Raw genomic sequence first — 27701 nt, 5'->3', positions numbered from 1 at the left:
GTTTGAAAGCACGAAGTGCAAGTAGATAAATAGGTACCGCTCCGGCAGGAAGGTAAACGGCGTTTCCGTGCACTGCTCTGGTTCACCAGAAGCAGCTTAGTCATGCTGGCCACATGACCTGGAAGCTGTACACTGGCTCCCTCGGCCAATAAAGCAAGATGAGTGCCGCAACCCCAGAGTCATCCACGACTGGACCTAATGGTCAGGGGTCCCTTTACCTTTACCTTTGCATTGTTATAATGGAATATTCACAGTGTGAAGTTCAGGGACATCCTAACCATGAAAATATCTACTGCTGCTAAAGAATTATCCCACTGTGTATTTGCTCGGTGAGAATAAAGTGATAGACCAAGCGAGGAAGGAAGTAAAAATTTAACTGCAGAGACCAATTGGTTCTACACACAAACTATCTAAAGAAATTAATAAACACTATATTTAAAAAGAGCACTTACAACTTCAGAGTTGTTTGAGGACATCAAAACAGCAAAAGGGGTAAGATGATTGCATCTGCATGTGGTATGGGTGCTATTGAAATGTGCTCGTTCACATCCTTCTGTAGACCAGTTTCCTTCCATTGTGTCTTCTGAATAATTCCAAAATGCACACTTAACATCTTTTTTGTCTACAGTCTGGAACAGAAGGAAAATGTTTAATGGATGGCAAGAGGCACAAAGCCACTCAATAAGAAGTATCTGCTACATTAGCAGAGGCAATTCATCACAATGCCTTTATTCTACAAAACCCAGAATCTGAACTGTTCATAATTCAGGTTCAGGAGAAACACAGGAATAAAAACAAAGAAAATCAAAACAGAAAGATGAAACAAGATAGGTAAAAGAAGGTAGACTAAAGAGAGGAAGGAAAACTACACCTGCTTTCTCCTTCTTTTCAAACATTGTTCCTGAGTTTTAGAAATCAACAGTCCAAATAATGGATTTAAAAATGTCTGTACAATTAATATGTTTGCTCCTGTCCATTTCTAGTGGCCTTAATTTGACCAGGACTTGCTAATTCTTCTCTTTCCAGAGAGTGTATTTGACTGTACTACAGGCCTTGGACTTTTTGCACCACCTAACCTTCTAGTCTTTGAAATGGGTTTGTGGGAGGAGAGGTCATTGTTTTGTTGTTTTTGTTTTAACTACTTGTGTGTCAAAGCCCCCAACCCACCCCCAGGAGAATAAAGACACTAGGACACAGAATTTTAGGTTAATGTTAATGGGCAAAATTTAGGCCACAACTTTATTGGTTACAGAATGTAAGCCATATTGGCTTAGGCATTGGCACCAACAGACTATATCTGACTTCCTGCCTGCCTTGCAGGAAGTCTGTAAGGGTAAACCACCAGTGGGGGGGGGAGCCCGCCAATGTGGATCGACTCGAGCATCCCCTGGGTTCCCAATGGGGTCATGGCGTGGCCATAGCCCCTTCGGATGAGATCCACGCCCCTGGATTCCTTTAACGGAATACCCTTGAGCATGGAGGGGCAGGTGATGGCCGCACCTCTCCTCCCCCCCACATCGCTATTCCAATGCCTAACCGCCACATGAGCCCAAAGCTTGCTGCCAATACCCTCACACCTGCAACCAAACTCCTATTCCTTTGATAATATCAGCCAACCAGACGTCATTTCCGCCATTGGAAAGATGAACGCCATCTGCCCAATAGAGGGCCTCATTGCTGTAGGCAATTCCTGGGTGGCAAATCACATGGCCACCCAGTGCCAACACCTTCCATGTTACAGCACGATCCAAGAGTTTCCTGGCCTTGTTAGTGGCAGCTGGGCAGCGACTGTCACGCCAAATGTGTCTCTCCATGAGTTGTGACCATAAAATAGCCATTTTGTCGAAGGTTATTGACAAGTCCTCAAAGTCCTTTTTAATGCTTAGTTTCAAGTTGCCCGATTGGCCACTCACTGCCTGGCATAGCCGGGCCCCCTCAGCTTAACATGGGACACAGTCCCGCCCCAACGCTGAGGTGGGGGTGGGCCTGACGGCGAGACCGCAACCCGCCCCCACTCAGAAGTAGAAGCGGTTTACTTGTGTTTTTACCTAATATTTTTATCCTGTGAACTGCCCTGAGATCTTGTGATGAAGGGCGGTCTATAACTCTTAATAATAATAATAATGTCCCATCTTTCTTGTTTTAGGCCCCATCTGCACCATACATTCAAATCAGCATCATGCCACTTTAACAATCAGGGCTGTAGTTCATTAAGGGAGTGGAGAGTTGGCAGAAGGCTGTTAATTACCTCGCAGAACAACAATTCCCAGAGCTGCTGGGAAGAGGGATTGATTGTTAAACCACTTTGGGAATTGTAGCTCTTTGAGGGGCCTTAGAACTCTCAGCAACTTTAACCAACTATACTAAGGTCAGCCTGGATAGCTCAGTTGGTTAGAGCATGGTGCTGAAAGCGACAAGGTTGCAGGTTTGATTCCCGTATGCGACAGCTGCGTATTCCTGCATTCCAGGGAGTTGGACTAAATGATCCTCAGAGTCCCTTTTCCTATTCTACCATTCTATTATTCTATGATTCCTAGGATTCTTCAGGGTAAGTCATGACTGTTTAAAGTGCTATGATACTGCTTGCCTAGTCTGGACTTTCATCGTTCATATTATTGCCCTTATCCTCCTGCAAAACAACATCAAAACCAAAAACCTTTCCTCGGCTTACCTGCTAAAGGTGCATACTGAATCATACCAATTTAATCTTCTACTTTTTATTTATTTATTATATTTGGATCTTGACTGCCTTCCCCCCCAAAATCATTATGACTTCTTCACAAAAGCCCTGGGAGGTAGTAGACAAGGTCAATACATCGTTACTTCGCCAAGAATACTGTGTGGGATTTATGGCTGAGTCAGGATTTAATCACAGGATTTAATGCCATTCTACTTCCTATCAACTTCTGTCTATCATACACTATGTAATATCATGTCTTTTAGCACAGGAGGAAAGAAAGTAATTATATTAATTTCTCTAAATTTTCAGTGAAACTGTTCTTTTTCTGCCCCCGCCCCTCGATTAAAAGACTTTTGAGTCATCTTTCAGGTCCAGTGCCCTCCCAAGAAGAGATACAAGATAGTTAATGAATTACAAGCACAATAAAAATAGCAATATAGTACAAGAAACAGCAAATTATGCTCCTGAAAATGATAAGTAACTTCATCATAGAGTGGCTGGGGAAACCCAGCCGGATGGGCGGGGTAGAAATAATAAAATTATTTAATAATAATAATAATAATAATAATAATAATAATAATATAATTGCAGATTTGGAAGGACAATCTGCCATACAGGTATTGAAGTTGCACTCTTGGCATTATCAGTACCAGGCTCTATCCAGGCTTAGCATAGCAGCTAATGAAAAGCAGACTGAAATTAAAGATTTTAAGATTGTTTTTTTTAGAAATTTCCGGTGGTGGGACTATAAATACCTCCTGAGGGAGGATATTCCACAGATGTGAGGCTGCTTCTGAAAGGCCACATCTTTTGAATCTAGCAACCTCTGATCATCAGGCTAGAGAGCAGAGCCCCAGAAACTTCAAGCTCAAGCTTCAAGCTCAAGCATAGAATTGTAGAGTTGGAAGGGACCATGAGGGCCATTTGATTGACCCCTGCAGTAAAGGAATCTCTTGCCCAAATTGGGGCTCGAACCCACAACCCTAAGATTAAGAGTCTCATGCTCCACCATCCAAGTTATCCCAATATCCCATTCTCATATTGATGTAGGTAGCCCTTTGGAAAACCTGATTACAAACCATCTAGGGTCATAAATAACACTTTAAATAGGACCCACAAACAATAGGCAGCCAGTGTGACTGGTACACAATACAGTAGGTGGGATGTGATCTGATTCTTTGTCCCCCTCAGGCATTCATACTGCCACATGCTGTACCAGCTGAAGTTTCCAAATAGCCTTTAATGGCAGCCCACGTACAGCAGATTACAGCAATCTTCTGCTGATTGCCCACCACGTCACCTGTTTGTGCGATGCAGCACCAGCGCCATTAACTTCAGTGCCCTGCTAGATTTTGCTCATCTGCTTTTGCCTCTCTAGGCAAACATGGCAAATGCAACAGATACACAGCTTGTAAATGGAGAATGTTGAGAGGTGAGGAGGAGATTCGGATTACGCTAACCAATTATTGACAATTGTGTAGTAGAACCAACATGCAGTTATTAGTCTTGTCAATTCCTATCAACACTTTGCAGCGCTAACACACTCCCTCCCTGGCACTTGCTGAGCGGAAATCAGAATTGTAATTTCCCCTCTAATCATATTATACACACATATCAGCAAATGACATAGGTGTGAGTGAACAACCAAATGAAAACAGAGTAGCTCCTTGTTACAACATAATTGTAGGCTTACTTTTAATCAGGTGATCATTAGAAAGAAAACCTACCTGTGCATGTTTTAAAGTCAATGTTATTTTCTCTACTGGGTACAGCATAGGTGGCGTGGAGTGAATTGCGACAGCTATAACTGATGACCCTACTGTCTCTCCATGCTCTGAATTTTCCTCCAGTGAGAAGTTCTGCGATGATGAGAAGAGAGAGCCAATATTGCTGTACCGCAGAAACACAACTGCAACGGTGCCTATCAATCAAACAAACTGTGCTTAGTGGGTTGTAGCTTGTTTCCTAACAACCCTGAAGATAATAAGGAAATGACAAATAATAGATATCTGTATTTATTTTGCATGAAATATGCATAGCAGGATTTTTTTTTTGCAACACAGTTATTGAAAAGGTTAAGAGACAGTGAAGAATGTCTGCCTCTCAAGACAATATAACCCACCAGTATTAAAAATGAGTGTTTGTGATGCAAAATTAAGCAGATGGGTCCAAACTTTCCCTATTGTGACTGGAAGGGCTCCTTTGATTCAGAGAAGGCATTGAAGTCCAGCAGAGGCTCCTGCTGAAATGAGGAGGAATATTTTGTTGTTGCTGTTGGCAATTTCCTCCATTGCTCCTGCAGCTCCCAGTGCCACCTCCCACACTGTTTTCTCCCCCATACTTCCAGAGCAGATATTCAGGAGGAACAGGAAGCTGCAGGGAGGAGGAAACTAGCAAAACCTGCCCCTCCTTTCCTCTGATGTCATAGAATCGTTGAGTTGGAAGTGACCATGAAAAACATCTATTCCAACCTTCTTCAATGCAGGAATCTTTTTGTCCAATGTAAGGCTTGAACCCACAACCATGAGACTGAGAGTCTCGTGCTCTACTGACTGAGCTACCCTGTTTCTGCCTTTGAGAAGAAATCTGCTCATGTGAATTCTGGATTCAACCCTGTGCTAGTGAAAATCTGTTCTGAAGAGTTTGGGAGAAGTTTGCAGTCTAGGAAAAAAAGTGGCTTGGGGGATGGTGGGAGAAGGAGGAAATGAGTGAAAATCACCTCCCCACTTTTCCTAGCAGAGAACATCTGTTGGGCCTTGGCTCCTTCTGTGTACAGGTCCATTCATGGAAGTTAACTGGATCTATTCCAGAGGTTTGTTTTGTTGTTGCTTTGCAATTATGCTTTGAATATTTCCAAGAGCAGGCATTTGATCCTTGCCAAGGGTGCATCTCTAGTGAAATATCTTTGAGAAATCACTGAAATTGCATCATTGGGATTGGCTATCCCAAACACTCCTGAAGGATTTACTTTCCTGAATTTTGCAAAGGAGGAGGCTTCTGGAAAAGCCCATTGAACTTCACTTCTATAGCCTTATTCCGTGAGTCACATTTCTCTCCCTAACCTTTAGAAGTAGTTGCTTCCTTTTTCTTTGCAGAGACCTTTATAATCTCTCCTCCCAACTGCACATGCTGGTGAATGTGCTCCATGCGCTGTATATCAAAGGCAAGAACTTTGAAAGCTGCAAAAGAAAAGAAGAAAGGGGGAAAACTCCTTTGGAAATCACAATTACATCCCAGCCTACTAAACCTCACACTTCTGCAATTAGGTTTACACTCAGCTGAACATTTATTACAGATGTCAGCACAAAGTCCAGCCAGGTAATTTAAGAGCGAAGACGCATGCACACACACGCACACACGCACCATTGTGTGGTTCATATTTGTTCAGGAGTTCGTTAGTTCTAGTAGGCACAAATCTTTTATTTCCATTTTTGTACCTTTCCTTGGAAAAATGCAGCCCCTAATTTGCTTTGCGTTCAATGCATTTCCTAAAGAATAATGGAAACTACTTTCAAAGGAACAACCTTTTTATTAAGAATGCATTTCTGAACTGGAATATCAATTGCCATCTTTAAAAGCATAGTACCATTGAACAGTTTTTATTTTATAATATTTGGAGGTAGAAATGAATATTTTATTATTACTACACAAAGATACAGCTACACAGAGTACAGCTGCACTGCGCTTTAATGATGTCTGTTTCTGAAACCAAAGAAAGCAACCTAATATGAACCACCCTGGACAAAAAAAAGGACATTAGAGGGCATAGAGTCCTTTTAGTTGCTTTGCTCTGATCAATGTAGTGCTTCAGTCACCCATAAGGCAGCAGAAAGGTCAATCAGACAGTTAATAGCAAAGCAAAACAAGCATTTGACTAATGGGGTGGGATTACTTAGCTGGACTGCCTGTTACTTATAGCACAGAAAGCACACACCCTTGTGATCTGAAGTTTCCAGCAAACCAAATATCAGCAAATGTTTTTGAGAGCAAAGGTCCTCTTGCCAAGGTTGCCCCGCACAGCTGACTTATATGCATCACTGGCCGGCCAGGCATGAAAGCAGACAATGCCTGGCCAACCATCAAAGTCTTTGATTGGACTGGCCCATTTAAATTTCAGGTTTGGGTGGGCAATCACGCCCAGCAGACCGGCCAACCAGAGAAATTCCCAGGTAGGCAGCTGGCAACATGAACTCTGACCACCCAGGGATGGCGGCTAGGATGGGGGGGGGGAGGTTTCGAAACCCTCACCCACCTGGGAAAAGGTGTGCAGCCATTTCAGAGCCTAAAAAGTAATTCCTATTGGGGCAGCCTGCAGCTTATGCACTTCTATGATGAAGTGTTGCAGTTTTATGATGAAGTTTTGAGGTGAAAAGCTGGGTGATGTATGCTAATGGGACGCAGGTGGCGCTGTAGTCTAAACCACTGAGCGTCTTGGGCTTGCCGATCGCATGTTCGGCAGTTCGAATCCACACAACGGGGTGAGTTCCCGTTGCTCTATTCCAGCTCCCATCAACCTAACAGTTCAAAAGCATACCAGCGTGGGTAGATAAATAGGCTTCACGGTGTCCCATTGCACCAGAAGCGGTTTAGTCATGCTGGCCACATGACCTGAAGAGCTGTCTGTGGACAAACACTGGCTCCCTCAGCCTGAAAGTGGAGGTGAGCACCACACCTCATAGTCAAATTCGACTGGGCTTAACCGTCCAGGGGTCCTTAACCTTAATCTGTATTCTAATAGACTGAGTTCTGCAATGGCATGGCACAGCTGTGGTTACTACTCACTAACTAGCCATGGCCAACTGCAAACTCTCTGTCTCAGTTTTGTGTCTGATGCTGACCTATCTCATATGAGTTCCTGTGATGCCATGATGCAGCTCCTGGAAGACACATGCAGAAGGCACAGTGAAGAGACCCTTTAGATTTCCAAACACAGAGAGAGCTGGATAGAAGAGTAGTGTGAAGACAAATGTCTTAATTGAGACTATACAGCAACAGCCTCTGCAAGGCATTCACACAACATTGCTTCCAATATCAACAGTCTGTCCTGGAAGGAAAACGGGAACAGTTTTCAAATCATTTGCTCCCTTTTGCATACCTAAATCACTGGCATTAACCTCCACTTCTGTTGTCTTTTGAAAGCTCTGTGCCATGAGTGCCGTGGTTTCTTCTGCAGCATGCATCAGTTTAGTGAGGCTTCTTCTTCTGTTGGCTTCTGGGATAGCTTCCCACGCTGCAGTTTTATCCTTCTGAACAAAATTGTTCACAGTATTAATGAATTCCTGTTAGATTAATAATAAAAAAGTACTTTAGGTTATGTGCTATATCTTATAAGTGCTCCCCACCCTGCAAAAATAGATCAAATCTGCTGCACGGCTCGATTCACTTACATTAAGAGTTAGATTATAGAGCATTTCATTGTCAGAAATCGTGTTATTCACGATGGCTAGCAAGGGAGAAGATACAGATAATGCTTCTATGTAGGAAATCACATCCACAGGTGAAATTTGCCCTACAGTGTTTTGATTGATTTCTTGTAATACAGCCAGGGGTTCTTTTATTTTTCTAATCTGAAAGAAAGTTAAAACCATTAGGCATGACATTCCTAACATTTACAGTCAAATTCATATACATTCATATTCATTTATCAACATTAGTTAACAAGATGAGCCGACATGAGAGAGTGAATAGAATATTGGATGTCGACTTGGAAGGCTCAAGTCTCAGTCTATTCATGGCTTACTGCAGGAGTAGGAAATCTGTGATCCTTCCGTTGCCACTGGATTCCAGCTCCTGGCAGACCCAACCAGCATGGCCAAGGAGTGATGAGAGCTGTAGTTGAATAATATCTGGAAGCACACAAGTTCCCCAGACCTGGCTCACTGGGTAGCCTTGTGTAGGTACCCATCTTTCCATATAGAGTGTACCATATAGGGTAGCTGTAAAAATAAATCTGGAAAACCCAGTGTACAAGCAGGTGTGTCTAACACAGGGTGTGCCAGATGCAGGGCTGGTCCAAGACATTTTGGCACCTGAGACAAATGACAAAATGGTGCCTTTCTCCACCAGAAAAGAAGGGGTAAGTGAAGATCTACATCAGGAACAATGGTGGCAACTGCCCCGTGGATCCTGCTGCCTGAGGCAGTTATGGCACCATAGGTGGACTGGTGCTGGTCTGATATGCTGCAATAAGCAGCCATAATGGCACTGCAACTGTCAGGCAGCCCCGCAGCCCAAGTAACGTATGCCATTGCAGCTGCCATCTTCTTAAGATTGTAGTACCAGAAATATTATCAGTATCATTTCAGGACAGAGGGAAAGTAAAAATAAGATTTGACAATAGATAAATATGTGAGTCTTACTTACTTTGGCTAAGGTTCTGTTAATATTTTCAGCTATGCAGTCATAGTTCAGTTCACACTTTGGCGCTGGGATTGCTGCTGATATTAAAAGGGGATATTAAGGTCTTGGCATACAGTCATTTCAGTCTGGCTGATAACTAAAGCTCCAGACTTCCCCATTCGGTATGTTTTAAAAGCCAGAGATACTTTTTTTTGTTAAATTGGGTTGGATTTGCATGCAGCATTGTGAATGGCTCGACATATATTCATTCATAGCTAACTGTGAGATGCAGGATTGAACACAGGGTAATCTCTTTGGGGAGAGATATGTACCAAACCACATACACTCAGCATGTATCCAAAATTGAATTGGACTCAAAATAGACGAATATCACCCATTCCTATTTTAAAAGCATTTACAAAGCCATAGATAGCAGCTACCTTCTCAGAAGATGCTTTTCTGCTCCTCTCACACACAGGGCAGAATGCCCTTTCTAAGCTGCTGCTACTGCTGTGACTTTTACAAACTTTTTGTTTTTATTTTTAAGAATGCTCTTATATATCCAGGAATGTTTTATAAAAGTTAAGATTTATGTAGCTATAATAATAGATGGGCTCCTGCCAACCTAGCAGTTCGAAAGCATGTCAAAAGTGCAAGTAGATAAATAGGTACTGCTCCGGCGGGAAGGTTAACGGCGTTTCTGTGCACTGTTCTCGCCACATGACCCAGAAGCTGTACACCAGCTCCCTTGGCCAATAAAGCAAGATGAGCGCCGCAACCCCAGAGTCAGCCACGATGGGACCTAATGGTCAGGGGTCCCTTTACCTTTGATGGGAACTCATCTGATTAATTATGAAGCTTCTTTAAAAAATCAGTGACATGCCTGGCTTTGTTCTTTCTCTTTTGTGGTTTTATAAGTTTGATTGTATGGTGTCTTGAACCTTTTAGGGATAGATGTTGAATGGTCAAAACCGACAAGTGTGGCTACCCTATGAGGTAACAGCACTGCAGCTCCATGCTATCCATGCTGTGACATCACAACATTCTGCATTTCTCTGCCCCAATCAGTGGCAGCCAATTTTGTGGAGTGAGGGTGAGGAAAACATGGTATATCATGGTGATGCCACAGCATGAGGTAAGCAATACTGCATGTTATGGCAGGTGCAGTTAAATGTGTGACAGCCACATACTCACTGTAATGCACTGATACTTGTCAATGCATTTTTAAATTTTTATTTTAAAAGCCACTTGTATTTAAACCGACTTGGACGAAAAATTCAATCTGAACCAAAAAGACACCTGCATGAATCTAGATTAAGCAAAGGTGATTTCATCGTACCAAGTTAGCATTTCTGTTTACATGTTTTGCCCAATCTTTACTCAAGTGTAACACAACTTTGGAATATCTCTAAGGCTCTATTGATAAAAGCAAAGCTACAATCATATAGTGTATTTGACCCCTTAACGGTTAATGGACTTTGGTTGGTAAATAATAGAAGAAAATCAGTTCTGTATTTTATAATATACGACAGGCTACTTCTATTTTTCAGCAAACACACCTATCAGTCTTTTCTTCCTCTTTTAAAAAGCATAATAATAATGCAGGTATTCACATCTTGCCACTTTTTTATATCCAGCTGATTAATCTAACTGAAGATAAAGAGTTACCGGTGGGCCTCTCAGAAGATATAGTTTTATAATAACACATAAAGCTCTATAATATCATTTACCTTGGCAGGAAGTGCCATCATTTGGCTTAAACTGTAATTTTCCTGTGGATGGTTGATAACCTTCCTTACAGGAGCAGTTATATCCTCCATACACATTTTCACATTTCGCATGATCTCCACAGGCAGCAGTTACTGGTTCAGCGCACTCATCTATATCTGCAAATATTGTGAGAAATTGAATTTTAAAAAAGGTTTTACATACTAACACCTTGCCGCTTTGTTGGTAGTAGCCTGATGTGCTGCAAGCAATCACATATTGAAATTTCACATCTACATTTTTTTTTTAAAAAAAGCAGCAGCAGCAGAAAGCAAAGCTATTGATCAAATGGAACAGAAACATGTGTGGCAATTAGGCAATTATAGTGCCTTGCAGGATAAAAGTCAAGGGAATGAAAGCAGGGCTAAATCTCAAAAAATGGAGATAGCAGTGTGGCTCAAGTGTGACTGAAAAGTAGACCTATCCAGTGCCGGATTTACATATAAGCTAAACAAGCTATAGCTTAGGGCCCCACTCTCTTGGGGCCCCCCAAAAAATTAAAGGAAAAAAAACCTGGTTGTACAATTCCAAAATATAAGATAAAAAAACAAAATAAAACCTATATACAGCAACAGTGTTTTGTGTTGTGTAGGCCCCTATGATGTAAGAAATGGGCCGCGCCTGCTAGCCTGCTCCCTAAGATATCACTGGTTTGCTCATGCCTACACTCTGCTATTTCTAATTATTAGTAGTTTGATCATATATTTACACCTAGTATTATTTCATGTTATAGCAAGTTTCTAGAGAGTAGATTATGAGTCTTTGCAAACTGTGTTTCTAAAGGAACTTTTGTTATTGCCAAATGCCAATGTGTTTGCATTACAGTGGTACCTCTGGTTTTGAACGAGATCTGTTCCGGACGCCCGTTCGCAACCTGAAAAGAACGCAACCCGCATCCATGCACACTTGGGTTGTGAATGGCCGCTTCTGCGCATGCGAGTGACGTCATTTTGTGTGCATGCACGAGTGGTGAAACCCGGAAGTAACCCTTCCGGGTCACCGCGGGACACAACCTGAAAATGCTCAACCTGAAGCAAACGTAACATGAGGAATGACTGTATTAAGTTTGTTATGAATAAAAAATCATTTTAAGTTACAGCTTAATAATTATTTCACTATTAATATACTACTTCTTAATTGTATTTCAGTCCAACAATTACTTTGATAAAATACATACTTTGTTATGTGCAAATGGCTTTAAATACCTATTAGGTCCATAAATGACCATATAGCATATATTCAACACAAAAAACAGCAACAATTTGTTGTTGACAAAGGACAGCTGGACATATAAAGGGCCCCATTACCTTCAGGAGCTTAGGGCCTCATCAAACCTAAATCTGGCCCTGGACCTACCTGTACCTGACAGGAAATCTTGGCCCCTAATCTCGATTGTGCGAGAACTAGCTGTGGTTTCCCTGTGTGACAGAAATGCACTATGCTGATGTTTGGGGGGTACTTTTGTATGTTTTATTTATTGCAATGGTGTAGCGTGGTATGCTGGTGCACAGGGAGCACTGAATGATCCCAGCCTCGCAAAGTGGCTCAGGGCTGGCAGGGCGGCGTGAGAAGGATTCAAAGCCCTTCAATCCCAGCCTTGCCCTCATTTGAAATCCTGATCTCCAGCCAGCCCTCTTTACCTATCCCAGGATAGGGGGCACAATATAAAGCTCAATGTCATTCCATTTATCATGCTGCATGGAATACCGTTGTTAAAATTTCCCACAGGCAGCATCACCTTTTCCTCTCTCAACATGATAAAAGAATAGGCTCCAAGTAACCTCTGCATAGTAGGAAACTGTAAACAAGACTAGTTTGATAAGCAGGATAATGCAGAACACACTGCTGCAACATAGATTCACTTGTCAAAAAATGCAAGTGTCAAGTACAAGGAAACCGTGGCAAAACATCCCTTTTCATAATGGTTGAATAGATCAGTCGGAGATCAGTTTATTATTACAAGGGTTTTTCTCTTCATGTCAGCTGCAAAAAAAAAAAAAAAAAAAAGGGAGCTGGATTCCTAAATACAAATAAATGGCTTTCTACCAAGGGACAGACAAACTTGGAACAGCCTGCAATGCCTTTTAAGCTGAGTGACAAAATAATATACTGCATATCGATCAGGTTTAGAAGTGCACTTATAAATAGAGTATTAAAAATTAATGCATAAATTAATACTAACAGCACTTTCTCCCCAAATGCGATAAACACTGTGCAACGATAGTTATACATAATTCAGCGTAGTTCAAAATTATAAGCACAAAAGGAAGAAGTTAATCACCACTATAAATCATTTATTATAAATTCCTTCCCCACCCCAACATATAATTCATAATTTTAATAAACTCAAGGTGTAGTTCAAGAACTGCTTACACAAGGACTGGCCAGTTGAGGCTAATAAGAAAATACATCGGATTGTCTTTGGAAATCTAAGGTGAGCTTCAAGGATGCCCAAGCATGCTGGCCACCTGCCAAAATGCCGATCATCCAGCAGGGGGACCACTGTCGTCATGAACCTTCTGGATCTACTCTTTGTCTTCACCATTGGATCCTGTTTGTTTATCTGTTCCTCACTCTAGCCCATACTATATAGGGGAGAAAAGGAAGGGCAGTAGATCCCATGCCTTGCTTGCCCTGACTGACAAGCAACCAGAAAGTGATAGCCAAGAAGAGGATGAGGAGGAACAGCAGCAGCTGATAATTTGGGCGGTGATGAGATAAACCTACTGTGACAGTCCAGGAATATTGCAGTTAGCCTAGGACTGTTTAAGGTGAAATAGAAAGTTGCCAGGTTGCACAATAATCTCTTCTCTCTCAACCCGGTGTCTACCACTGACAGCTCTGATCATCTTTTGCAGGGTGGAAGTGGAGAAGATGGGTTTTAAGCAAGCATGCTCACATGTCCACACCCTTAACCAATTAAGTGCTGCCATGGCTAACGGTCAAAGATTACAAGATCAATGTAGGATTTGAAACAGCAATCTTAAAGAGAGTAATCCCCATTGAACACAATGGGATTAACCATACACAGGATTGTGCTGCCAGTGTCCATTTTGTCTGCCACTGATATTCTGCTACTTCTCAAAAGCGAGATGGGCACCACAACCCCATAGTCGCCTTTGACTGGACTTAACCGTCCACGGGTCCTTTACCTTTTACCTTTACTTCTCAAAACTGCTATTTTTTTTGTTGAGTCCAGAGATATATTCTTGTTAAATGTGTTTGTGGGAAGGGGAATTATAGGGTTGTTTTTGTTTGTTTTATTATGTATTTTGTATTCTCATTTTGTATTTCATGTTTTGAACTGCCCTGGGAATTTTGGCCGACAACAACAACCGTTCCTCACATCAAAATGGAGGCGCTTTTTGCGTGGTCGCACACAGCCCCTCCTGATCCTACGTGACCCCTGGAAATACTGCCTGGCTTCACCCGCCCCCCCCCCAAGCTGGATACCTGGAGGTTCCCACCTAACCTCAGACAGTTAACCAATCCCAGCTGAGGAGGCGTTGTCAGGGGAGCTGGTCCGCCCTACCCACACAATAGAGGGTGGAACTTACCTGGGAGTCCTCAATTGACTCCAGAGCTTCTCCCACCCTGCCCTCCCTCAGTTATGCCTTCTTTTGTAGGTTAACCTCTTCTTCACAGGTGTGCGAGCGCCGCTACATCATTGGTTGCTGTTTAAGGACCAGGAAGCAAAACTTCACAACTTTAGTAGTTTCAGGCCTTGGGCGGAATCCTTTAGTCTATCTTCCCTAAATGGGGGGGGGCGTGAAGCGGTCACCCATTCCCTCTCTACGGGGGTGATCCCAGGGTTCCCTGTTAAAGGGGTTGTTTTGAGGGGAGTCATTGGCCATACACCAATAGGTTGTCAGTGCTCTCCCCTGTGTTGCAGCGAAATGGGGGGCGGACTCTCTGCTTAAACATACGTTTTCCAGAGCCAGCCCGATCCCCACACTAGGATAACCCTGATGTTCCCCAGATCCCTGGCTGGGGACTGGGAGGGATAAACGCCCAACGCCTAAGCCAAGGTCTCCCTACATCTGAATCTTTTAATAAAGTTGTGGCCAATTTCAATCCCATAGCACATGAGTCATTATTTCACCCAGGTGTCGCCTGGGGTTGGGGGGTCTCCACCTGTCCACGCAACAACAACAACAACAACAACAACAACAACAACAACAACAACAACAAATAATAATAATAATAATAATAATAATAATAATAATAATGACCACTTTCTCTGTGTGATCTCCTATCAAGCCATGAATCCCATTTATGGACAACAGGGTCTCACATTCCCAAAATCAAGAACAAAATACTTATGGCATTGGGGTCAACAGTGTTAATAAAAAAGAGTTTCATAGAAGTATGAAGCAATCTTAAAAAAAAAAAGTTAAACAGTCACCTCCATAGGCATTTATCTTATATTGGGTGTACAATGAGAAGAATTAATTAACCAGTACAAGGAAGTGTGAGAGATGTATCTCAAACAAGCTGCAGTCAACACAGGCATAATATACTTGCCAAGAGAATGTGGATTTATTGATGTTTTCCCTAGTCCCAGAGGGGGCAGCCCAGCATCATGAGAAAAAATGCCAGAAGAAGAAAAAAACAACACAATATATATAGTTCTTCCAGAAAAGAGGAATCCATTGGGTCTATAAAAAGGTTAAAGAATACCTTTTTTCTAGTAGATTTTTATTCAATATATATCCTAAATATATTCTGTTTCAGATATGTAAATTCCAAAGAGTACGTAACATATTGTAGAAGGGTAGACTACAGTATATTATGTTTATTTTACTTGTTAACTGTGGTTTGAGCTTGATAGGATATTGAATAGACAAATGGGGTTCATGGCAAGCTTTTCCATTTACTATAATTTAAGGTAGCAGATATCCATGTCTGTAATGAATAAGAGCACAGAGCTGTTCCTGATATAGCAGTGAGTGGGGAGTCCTTTGAAACACCATAGCCATAGCTCAGTGTTAAGCACCTGCCTTGCATGCACTACTGTATGTTCCAGGTTCAGTCCTCAGCCTCCCAAGGTAAGGCTGGGAGAGAACCTCACCCCAAACCCTGGAGAGCCACACCCAGTCAGTGTATAGACAACCCTGATATGCATGGACCAATTGTTTGACTTGGTATAAGGCAGCTCCCCATATTCCTGTTTCAATGCACTTCTCCTGGGCTCCTGGATCCTTCAACTAGTGAGAAGACACAGTAGGTGAATATGAAGACGTATGAAGTTAACTTGGTGAACATAGTTCTTCTGAGAAGCTTGGACTGGGAGGACCATTTCCAAAGGCTCATCTCTCAGGAACGGGCCTTGCTGCTACACCCGCTGCTATGTGTGAATCCCGGGTATGGGGCAATGTAAGCGATATTACCCTGTAGCCTTATAGATACCCGAACCCTACTTTTTCCTTCTCTTTGCTAGAGCTCCAATTCCAGCAGGACAGGGTATGTCAATGATGGGTGACTATGAAACCTCCATTTAACTTCCTCAGAACATCAGCTATGGGGTCGGCCTCCCCTTTCCCCAATTCATGGTAGGAAATGTGAGGTTGAAATCCTTCTTATTACTTATCCAGTCAAGTGGATGGTAGACAAAAAAGGATAAGGCAGAAAAAACTATTTGTGGAACTATTATGCTTGAAATGTCCTGTGTTCTTTGTGGGATGACTGAAAAAGGTTAGCTGAGGCTAACTGAATCATGTTTATGGGAGGATATCAGGATTTACAAGTTTATGATTCAGAAGCTGAATGAAAATAGAGTGGAATATTTAAGTAGAAGTTTTATGACTGGCAACAAGAGACTTAAGCTCTACAGTTCCATACAATTTTTGGTGGTTTATATCGAACCAGAGAAAACACGCAGCAAAAGAAGCATATCTCCTGGTATCTTACCTACACAAGAAGTCCCATCATTGGTCACAAAGGTGGTATTACGATTACTCGACCGGAATCCAGGTACGCACATGCAGTAGTAACTTCCTACTGTATTTGTGCAGTTGGCATTTTCTCCACAAAGTTGTGTGACATTTGTACATTCATTGTCATCTGCAAAGAAACAAAAGCAAATCATTCCCAAGCTCTCTGTTCAAATCTCTCTCCTCTTCTGCAGAATTCCAGGAAATTATATCGTGGACAGGACTCTGTCTTCTACTGATGGAAATGCTTGAAGAAAGGATGAATCCATTTCCAAACAACAGATTCAATATTTATCCAGACTAGAATCCTTCAATAAACATTGATTTGTTTGTGGGTTTATGGCAAATACTCATTACTTGTAAATTGTAAATGCTCTATAGCCATCAGTGAGAATGGAGAACCCACACAGTGTCCAGCTTTCATAGAATTGTATAGTTGGAAGGGATCCTGAGGGTCATCTAGTCCAACTTCCTGCAACCCAATGCAATGCAGGAATCACAACTAGCTCATACATGGCCATCCAACCTCTGCTTAAAAACCTCCAAGGAACAGGAGTCCACCACCTTCTTTTAAAAATAAAATAGAATTGAGACTTTCACATTTGCAGAGGTCTCTAAATACTAACCTAGATAATCTGAACCCACATTATGTCGATATATATAATTCCCCCCCCTTTCCATATTCAGATCTTTGCATTGCAATCCTACATGTCTCCAAAGAAGTAAGCCCTGTTGTGTTCAGTGGAACTTAGTCTCACTGACACGCGTATAGGACTGCAACCTTAATTTGCTTGCCATTACTCATTGGGGTTTTTTTTTTGTAAATGATTCATTGGTTTTTATAACAGGTTTTAAGAAAATAATGTAGTTCACATTTCTTTTGATGGAATAATTGAATTATCAGGAAAATTATAAATTCAAAATCTGGAAACTAATAGAGATGATGAACGTGTTCAGAGAGCAGGACTATGCAAAGTACAGAAAGGAGGTATTTGCTAGTTGAGTATGGTGAGATACCCCTTCATGGATCACTGCCTTGTCGTGGCGAAGGGGCTTGAATAACTCCAAGAAGCTATGAGTTATGCCGTGCAGGGCCACCCAAGATGGACAGGTCATAGCCGAGGGTTTAGACTAAATGCGATCCACCTGGAGAAGGAACTGGCAAACCAGTCCAGTATTTTGCTGAGAAAACTCCATGGACATAAAAAAAGGAGAAGCTCTGAGAAGAAAGTGACAGTTTCCAAGTTCATGGGGTCACGGAGAGTCGAACACGACTAAGACGACTAAACAACAACATGGTGAGATAGCAAGAGGACAATGAATGAAAGTATATAGTTTTTTTGTAGGAACATACATATGTTGATGGCTGGACCTTATTGGCGCATGTTTAGCTATTTAGTGTACCCGTTTCCCAATGGGCTGCTCCAGATGAGTTACACCCCCTTAGTCCCCTCACTAAATAGTTTGTATATTTCAGCAATCTGCTGATATTCTCATTGGCCTTGTTTGCCTTCATTTGTGTACCTCAGATTGCAATCAAAGGACATGGTAGGAGTTTTGGGGTACCATAAGGTGTTTTTTTGGCAGGGGGGAAGCACACCTTTGAATATTAGTCCAGAAACTTAAAGTGTTGCCCAAGGGACAATTAATCAACAACATTCATACCAGCTTGCTTATTCAAGGCTGCTTGCATATACAGAAGCATTGAAGTGCCTACAGAACATGCGTGCCGGGTTTTCCCCATTTACTGTCATGTTACAGACAGTTTCTGTCAGCCTATTCAAGCAAGGAACCATTCCTGGCACTGTGCTGACTGAAGGGAGAAGCATTCAGTCACTCACTGAATGTGAGAGGTTTATCAAACAGTAGAAGATAGAATCTTAATCGTTCTTTATGTGAAGGACAATTGACATTTTGTTTAAGAAAACGATGGGCTTCAATTCTTAAGTGAATGAGCAAGAACACTGCAAATGTGAGCCTTTATTTCATTTCAAGAATACATGGCTGCTTTCAACCCTCTGCTTATTATTGTATCCACCTCCTCCAAACCCTCTCCTCTGCTAAGCTTCAAGTATAAAAGTTGCAACATGCTTCCCCCCACCTTCAACTTCAGATATAAGTGGCACAGTGTAGAAAACATGCTTTTATTACAACCCTCAAGGGGTGCCAGGAAAACTCCCCAAGTGGTATAAATTGTCTCGTATGGTGTTCACTATTAAAAACTTTTACAGTTTTGGCTAATTAACTTTATCATGGTGTTGGCATTACTCCCTCAACTAGATGCTTGTAAAGATTTTACTGGAGACTCATATACAGTGGTCACACTCCTGTTCACAAATTCGTTTTAGACCAGTGCTGCCATTTCCCTCCATTTTCTAAAAGGAAACAAGCTCCTTTTATTGTTTCCTTACAAGGCTGGCTTGTGTTTAGTCACTGGGCCTGACTGACTAAATTCCTGTGGAATTAAGTTGCACTCAATGACCATCTGCAGGAATGACGGACTTAAATGGACATGCTCTAAGAGGCGCCTTCTTATTTAATACTAGGAAGCCAATGAAGTTGCGCCAGCAATATTACTCTTGATTTATTTCAGCGTCAGCCTCAGGCCCTGTATAAATAGGGTAGAAAAGGATTTCTGTAATCAAGTGCCTGGAAAAAGTTAAAGCAGTTCCCCCCTTAAAACTATGCTTTATCATGATCTCTTCCTTTTAGTTTAATTTACACTCACATTCTAAACCAAAGGATGTAGGCAGCAATAATACTTCGCATTTGTATAGTGCTCAAAGTGCTTCATATATATTGAACCTGTAAGGTGGATTAGTATTATTATGCCCATTTTCTATATACTATAATGCAGTATCATTTCTACTAAACTATTCTGGTGTTAATAACAAACATTGTCAAGCTGCCATTTATTTCAACTCTACCACCCCTTGAAATGGCAGCATTTTTAGGTTGAGCAAAATGTAGTCCTCTGCTGCTTTGTCCATCATAGTAAGCTATCTGCCCCCTCCTCAAAATATTAGAATTCACCCACCTTCCCCCCAGTCTCCAAATACCCATTTATTTTCACAGGAAATAAGTAGGTATATAAAAATGGTATGCGTGGAAATTTTTAGTTTGGTTTACATTTTGATATATACCTCTGCTATTTGCACTTCCTGAAATAATATATAACCCTAACTGTAGGTATCCTTGAAATCCACACTTATCCAAATTTTATGAGGCAGCTGTCCAACCAATAATGCATACAAAAATGAGTGAATTGGTAAAAAGTGTGCATTAATAATAATAATGGCATAAATTAGTGAAATTATCATACACAGTTGCATTACATTAGGAGAAATTGCTTGCCAAAAAACGACTGTCACATTTGCTTGTCTAAAGCATTGATTGAATTGACATAGAAACAACTAGTAGCTAGTGATGTTCAGAAGGAGCTGGTAGACCTTTCCCCTCTCATCTGGAGGGCCATCCCACAGGTAGGAGAATAGACTAGGCTTTGCCTACTCTTATTTGGATATTACTGGTTATTGTAAGCAACTCTGGGAATTATTTAATAATAATAATAATAATAATAAATTTTATTTATATCCCGCCCTCCCCAGCCGAAGCCGGGCTCAGGGCGGCTAACAACAATAAAACAATACAAAAGTACAACACAAACAACACTCTAAAATCATTCATTATAAAATTAATTAAATTCAAGCCACTGGCCACCATTGGGCCAGAGCTCCGCGAAGATTGCCGAGGGAGGGAGTCAGGCTGTGCCCTGGCCAAAGGCCTGGCGGAACAGCTCTGTCTTGCAGGCCCTGCGGAAAGATGTCAAGTCCCGCAGGGCCCTAGTCTCTTGTGACAGAGTGTTCCACCAGGTCGGAGCCACAGCCGAAAAAGCCCTGGCTCTCGTTGAGGCCAGCCTAACTTCTCTGTGGCCTGGGACCTTCAAGATGTTTTTATTAGAAGACCGTAAGTTTCTCTGTGGGGCATACCAGGCTGAAGACTGGGACAAAATGCTAATCCTAACCCTAAAAATTATTCTTTAATGAAATCATTTATTTTTCTGCCAGATGTACACTATGCAAAAGAAAAACTTATTGTCACATATGGTAGGTGTACATAAGGATTAAACCTCTATGGAATCAAGGTATGACACTTTTCAGTGTAGTTAGATGGCAAACAATTGTACTCTTGTGCTTGTTAAGTGTCTCTTGTTTCTTTACAAACAAGAAGAAGGATAGGGTGAGAAACAGAAGATGTAGAGGCCACAAGCAAGTTTTCCTGGCCTAGAAATAGCTGTGAAAGCAGGGACGCCTTCTTAAGTAAGGCAAAGCACTTTAGGTACTAAGTACTTATACAACGTTACTGTTTAAGTGTGCATTGTTTCTTTTTCAAAGGAGGAGAATGGGAAACTCTCATGCACTGCCCATGTGACCTCCTGGGTACCACTCATGTGACTTCCTAGGCACCGCCCCTAGGTTTAGCATCCACCAGCCATGTGTGAATGGTTGTACTAAAGTCAGGAAGAGTGGGTTGTGGCCACTGATGTAATCCCATTTGAACAAGCACTTCTGCTTGTGCAATGGAACTGCCTCTTCCTCTACTTTCTCCTCTAAATATACTCTGGCTTTTCCTCCAATCTAGAGAAAAATTGGGGTGCATGAGAGGACAGAGAGGAATTGTTCCATTGTGCAAGCAGAAGTCATTCCGTGAATGGGATGTGCGAGCATATTTTTTTTAACATTACATTTATAACCATTGTTGTTATTGGCATAAGCAAATCTGACCTTTCTAAGCCAAATTTAATTTTTTTAAAAGGATGGAAAAAATTATATAAGGACAGTGAATATCTATCCTAAAATAGTCCTCTTCACTTCTTACAAAATATTCAAAACATATTAGTCAACAACATGCTTCTTAATAAATCAAAGTCTTGAAACGCATAACACAAATCAATTCTGGGACCCAAGGGCTTAAATTTATTCTTCAATTTTTTTATCATAATTTACAATGCTATTGAATGCTGCATGGTTTGAAGGAAGCAGCAAACTGCAGGGTTTATAGATCGGGAATTTTCGAACCTTTGTAAACAAGTTTGTTTTTCTCATCTTGGCCAGAGCAGATATTCTTGAAAGCAATCAGGCATTCATTCTGTGGTTGCATTACTACCTGGGTTAATTATGCACAACCAAATAACCACCGGCAAAGATACCTCTCAAGCATTGCAAAACAACGTTTGGGGAATGCACTGGAAATTTGTGAAAGGTCCAGATATAACTGAAATGCTGTTGTTATTACTATTATTTTAAATAGGGGAAAAAGAAAACTTTACTGGACAAGCAATGATCGGTAAATATTGACTTGCTAGTGAAAAAAGCTATGTTCAAATCAGTTCTACATTTTTGATCTTTCAGGAGTTCTGTGCTGCTCAGATGCTCTGCCTGAGACACATGAAAAGGCATGAACACATTGATTGGCTCCCTCCATTCAAAGGGATGGTAAAGTCATTACAGTCAAATGCCATTGGGCTTAAGGCATCAATGGGACTAATGGAATTCAGATACAATTTTAACAGTGTACAGCAAATTATTAACATCATATTTTTATTTGATGGCAATGGTGTATTGTTTGCATCCTCCTTGTTCCCATTAAATGTCTCAATGCCAGGAAATCATGAACCATCCATATGGAGTAATACAAATACAGTTTTCTACATGATGTCAGAAGTTATCAAGGGATGGCTTGGGCACTTGCTACCTATCATGGATAGAGCTTTTTCATCATTTGAAGAACTCCCTATTAAATAATGTGTTTGCCATCATATGGCATACCGCTGAATATCTATTTTTCATTCACTGAACCTGTATATTAAGTAGACTAAAAGCCTAAATCTGTGCCAAGGCAGTCAAGTCCATTGGTTTCATCATGGTTAGATGCTCTTCAGAGAATATGACTGAGGGTTGACAGTGCACAGGTTTTCCTTAAGGGCGACATATGTATAGATTTATAAGAATTGTTCTTCTAAATTTGTGTGGAAGCCAATGAAATTGATTGAGTGGCCATGAGTGGTTAAACAAAAGCCAAAATGTCAAGGGCAAGTTTTTAAATGGTGCAATAATCTGATGGTTTGATCCAAAGGGTTAAATGATCATAAGATGAGTTATGCATACCCTAGAGATGTTTGAAAAATTCAATATTTGTGAATTCCAATATGGCCCAAAGTTATCTGGGCACTCTGGACTAACGTGCTGATTGCAACTATATAGCATTGCTCAGTGGAACTCTGCCTTCCTCGCCTCTCTCCTGCATCCCCTTACATATATTCAACACCTGCTTCATAGATTTGGGAAACCCTCCAGAGCAGAGTTTGGGGGCATGCAAAAAGAGGATAAGGGGAAGTCATGTTATGCAAGCAGAACTCTACTCATGTAGCATTGGCTACAAACCATAGTTATGCATTAGGTTTTGCAGTTCCAAATGTTGCAGAGCAATCCTTAACTCAAACTCCGCCTCCAACATTTTTGAAATAGAATAACATTTACAGTGCAATTCTATAAATATTCACTCACTTCTGAGTGGATATTGAGTAATAAGTAAGTCCCATTGATTTCGTTGGTGTTGGGAAGCCAGGTAAGCAATGCTGCCCTGCCAGACTCTACTGGCTTTTCCCCACATGTGATTGCCATTCCGTGAGCTCCCCACATGGGTGGGACAAATCTTGCTGCTGATAAAGGCAGCGTTGTTGTTGTTTATGTTGTTAGTAGTACACACTGTGATTCTGTGGCTACTTACTAAAAATGAGTCCAAGTTAACATAGTGGGACTTACAGCTACACAAATATGCTAAGAAATCCTAGCTACATGAATCTAAAAATAGATTAATTTGCGTAGTGTTGTAAACCTATTTCTTGTATTCTAGCCCAAATTGTTTAAAACAAATTGTTGGCCTTTGCCCTTAATCATAATTGAAAATTAATGCGCTCATGGTTAGTATTCTACATAGAGTAGGTACTTTGTATGTATTTACTTACATAGTAAATTTTAAGATGTATAGTAAAACATGATCTAACCCAGCTGAGATAAGAGGAAATATTTTCATGGAAGTCATTTTTCATTAAAACAGTCTGTCTTGGCTGTTATTCTGAGTGGTCAGCAATATAATCAAGGACATAGCCTTGGTTACTCTCAGCTCTACAAGAGATGACTTGAGTCTTCTTTCTCACCAATGCTCCTTGCTCAGTCTCCAGACCCACCTCTCATGCCATCACGGCATTGGCCTGTTGTTGCCACTGCCATCCTGGGAAGGATAGGGATACATGGTCCATAACTGCTGTTGAGGAGGTATGGGGATGAGGATGGACTGCTGGCTTTTAGTCACCCACAACACAGCCTGTATCTTCTGTTAGGCTGCTGCTGAGACGGCCCAGTCTTTCATTTGTCACCCCATACAGCCAAGTTATCAGCTAACAGGTAATAAACATTACACTCATTTTACTGAATGCCCACATTCACTTAAATGGAGCTTCTACTGGAGTAGTTCTTGATAGACTCTGTCCAAAGTTTCTATAGTCAGTTTTCCCCCACTACCACAAGAGAGACGGTTCAGGCAAAAGGATGAAATTCAGCCTGATTCCGTCCAGAATAAACCTGGACACCAGGTCCCGTGTGGCCAAAACCTGTCGGGGGCGAATTTGACAGCTTCAGGCTGGAGGCCACTGAGGGGCCATCACAGCATGAAACTGGACAGCCCTGCCTCGGAAGTAAGCAGAGCCAAGGCAGCTGGGGAATACATTGATTCATTGCATCCTGCTGTTCTCCTCTGACAGCGGCTCTCTGCTGGCATAGCCTCTGGGGAAAACTGGAGCTGCCTTTACGTACTGTAGCCCCCAAAGGGAAGCAGTGGTTGAAGTGGCTCACTTAACCCCTCCAAAGCAAGGAAATGAAGGCTTCCTGTAAAACAAATCCCAGCGACATTCACCCTGCTGTGCTCAGCTTGTGTAGAGGTCTCAGCACAGTGGGCAGTCTGACATATATTACCCCTTGTGCTGCTGTGCTGAGTCTCCAGTTATACAGAAGACAAAACAAGTTCACGGCCGCAATGCCCGGATTAATCCTCACCTTTCTTTCAGGTGGTGCTTGGATAAAAGTTTTAAATCTATATGGATAAGAGTGAGGTTAACTCTTTAAAAAAGTAGAAGACCAGAGTAATCATTTGTATCAAGACATGAATATTCACATGAACATGGACATGTTTACTCAAATCGTGAAGCATGGGAACACTGTATTGAAAATTCACTTGGGAATAAATTCCTTATTGCCCACAGAATCCTTTTATATTTGAAAAGGATCCTTTAACACATCAAATACCTGGAGAGGAAAAATCAGACTGTTATGAGCTTAACCACACACAAAATCACTGTGGTTAGTCTGAACTATGCTTTACTCGAGCAATCCAATTTCAAAGCATGGTTTAGGAACTTGTTTTAACAAACCAAAGTTAAAATCAACCACAGCTCCCTTTTTGATGGCAACATTACTGCTGATTTACTTCTGGTGTGGGAACTGGGAATGGAGACTATGAGGTGGAGGCTACATAGGTGCACTGGTGGACACACATTTATATTGCGTCAGCCCATGCGCTTGCACAGCCCTGACCTTGCCACTGCCTCTCCCCACACCGTCCAAGGAAGCAGCACCTATGCTCTCTGCCAGCTGCTCCTATAAAGACATTTCCAATTTTGATTGGAAAGAAGATACATGCTGATACAGAATTTGCCCAGTTCCCTCCTGTCTCATGGATTCATGCCCATAATTTCTCATTATCTAACTTGATTAATCTAGCTCCTCATCTTCTTTATTTTTGAGTTTTCCTTGATATCTGGCCAACTGAATACTTTGCTTGCAGCTGAGTTGTGCTTTAATGTGTTTTCCTCTTTTTATGTTGTACAAATGAAAGATTACAAATGAAAGATTTTCTTCTGATGATACTTCCTAAGTAAGGCTGAATTGGTCTTTGTAGCTAACCAAATTGTTTCCCTCTTGAGAAATACTCATCCCAATCATGCTATTTCTGTTGTGAAGCCTGATGTTACAATTTAGAAATGGGGTTTTGGGGAATGGATTACTGGTTGGGGTCTGAAAACTGAAAATGCAGTTTGGGGGGGATTGCAGAATGGGGGGAGGAACCTTTTTTACTTTCCTTCTATGTGATTTACAAGAACCCCTCCTCATTAGAACCGTTGGTTGAACTGACCCAAGCAGGATGATTAAGGTCTGTGTGGAGATAAACTTTAACCAAAAGTATGCTTTATGGAGACCGAGAAGCAATAAGAGCTTTTGGGAATGGCGCAGCAATTAATTCGGAGTCGCCATCTTGCCAAAGGATTTATAGCCGGGAGGAAGAACGGACTTGTTTTCAGACTGCATTCCTAGTGAATCTCCTCAGAGGTTTTGAGAAAGGAGGCAGATTGGTGAAGATTAATGACGCTAAGACTGTTTTGATGTATGGAAGTGATGTTATATGGAAAACGTCTGGATATGGCTACTGGATAAAAATAATAATATCCACGCAGGATTACAAACTATTCTAACCAGCTTGCGGAGACTATCAGAGGTCACAAAGTGAAAGGAAAAATATATGAAAATAACAACAAGAGATGTGGAAAAATAATAAGAAAGGACTGGATAGTACTGTGAACATCATAAGGTTAGATTTGTGGACATTAAAACAGCAGTAAGAAGCAAGAAGTTGATTGGATCCCTTCGGAACTTGAAATATGGGTACCCCCAACAAAAATTTAAAATCTGGCTGTGTAATTTGGAATTTATGTAATTTGGTTTGATTTGATGTGATTGGTCGGTTAATAAAAAATTATTCATAAAAAAACCCTGAAATTGCGTGCGCAGCCACAGAGTCCCCCACCCAGCACGCCCAACTGCTAAAGGGGGTGAAATAACTGGACAAGACAACTGACTGGGGTTTAAAATGGCCAAAACTTTATTGATTTCAGATGTAGGAAGCCTTGGCATAGGAATTGGGCATGGTTAAGGCAGCAAACAACTTAAATGAAGGGTGGGGAAAGGGTGGGTGATGTTGTGATTCAAGGACCCGCCACCCGCTTGAGGATAAGAAAAACACATGGACACAGTATATTAGGTTAATGGGCTAAAAAAGGCCACAACTTTATTGATTACAGCATGTGAGAGGTATTGGCTTAGGCATTGGATAAAACAACAGAGCGTGACTCCACCCCCTCAGGGAGGGGTGAGTCTATCAAGGGTTAACCACCAGTGGGAGGAGCCTGTTGATGCAAATACAACTGAAAGCTTGCCCTGATGCCACTGGGGGTCGTGCCATGGCCCTAGCCACCAGCAAGGGCGTCGGACAGGATCCACGACCGCCAGATTCCTTTACCAGAATACCCATAAAATGGAGGGGTAGGTGATAACCACACCCTGCCCTCCAACACACAACCATATTCCAATGCCTAACCGCCACCCGAGCCAAAAGAGGCTTGCTGCCAATACCCTCACAGCTGCAACCAATCCCTAAGGCTTCTGATGATGTTGGCCAGCCGAATATCATTCCCGAGGTTTGAAAGGTGAACTCCGTCATCACGAAATAAAGACCATTCACTGAACCAGATGTCAGCATGTTGAATCACTTGGCCATTCATATATCGCGATTTCCGACGAGAAGCAGCAGCACAATGGCTGAGACACGCTGCCGGGCCGTGTTTGAGCGGCTAAACCCCACCCCAAGCCTCTAGCCGATTCGCTGGCCACCTGGGGGCGTGGTGCGGCAGCCAGAGCAGCTGGGCAGGGAGCGGAACACCCCCTGCCCACGCGGGAAATGGCTCCTGCTCACAACTCCTCCCCTCCCTGAGGAGGAGAGGCTCTCCCGGCCAACTGGATGAGGACGGCAAGGGAAGCTTTATTGTTGGCAAGTGGAGCTGAATGAAGCCTGCCTCCCTCAGGTCCACTCAC

General features: G+C 41.9%; 1 protein-coding gene across 2 annotated transcripts in view; it reads right to left on the bottom strand.

Annotated features, from left to right (window-relative positions):
* The window catches only part of ADGRL4 (adhesion G protein-coupled receptor L4), an 83163-nt gene that overhangs the window by 25942 nt on the left and 29520 nt on the right, over positions 1-27701 (bottom strand). The window contains exons 3-10 of one of the 2 annotated variants that reach the window (XM_053391959.1): positions 16697-16849; positions 10750-10905; positions 9044-9117; positions 8068-8247; positions 7776-7959; positions 5743-5859; positions 4408-4601; positions 453-629 (exon numbers count right to left, since the gene is read on the bottom strand). In XM_053391959.1, the coding sequence (XP_053247934.1) occupies positions 453-629; positions 4408-4601; positions 5743-5859; positions 7776-7959; positions 8068-8247; positions 9044-9117; positions 10750-10905; positions 16697-16849 (1235 nt within the window). The remainder of the gene's footprint in view (positions 1-452; positions 630-4407; positions 4602-5742; positions 5860-7775; positions 7960-8067; positions 8248-9043; positions 9118-10749; positions 10906-16696; positions 16850-27701) is intronic. The other variant, XM_053391960.1, reaches the window with a different exon arrangement.

This window comes from Podarcis raffonei, chromosome 6 (genome assembly GCF_027172205.1).
Source record: "Podarcis raffonei isolate rPodRaf1 chromosome 6, rPodRaf1.pri, whole genome shotgun sequence".
In the NCBI taxonomy this organism is placed as follows: domain Eukaryota; kingdom Metazoa; phylum Chordata; class Lepidosauria; order Squamata; family Lacertidae; genus Podarcis; species Podarcis raffonei.
The sequence above is the reverse complement of the archived record's forward strand: the minus strand, read 5'-3'. Positions and strand labels throughout refer to the sequence as shown.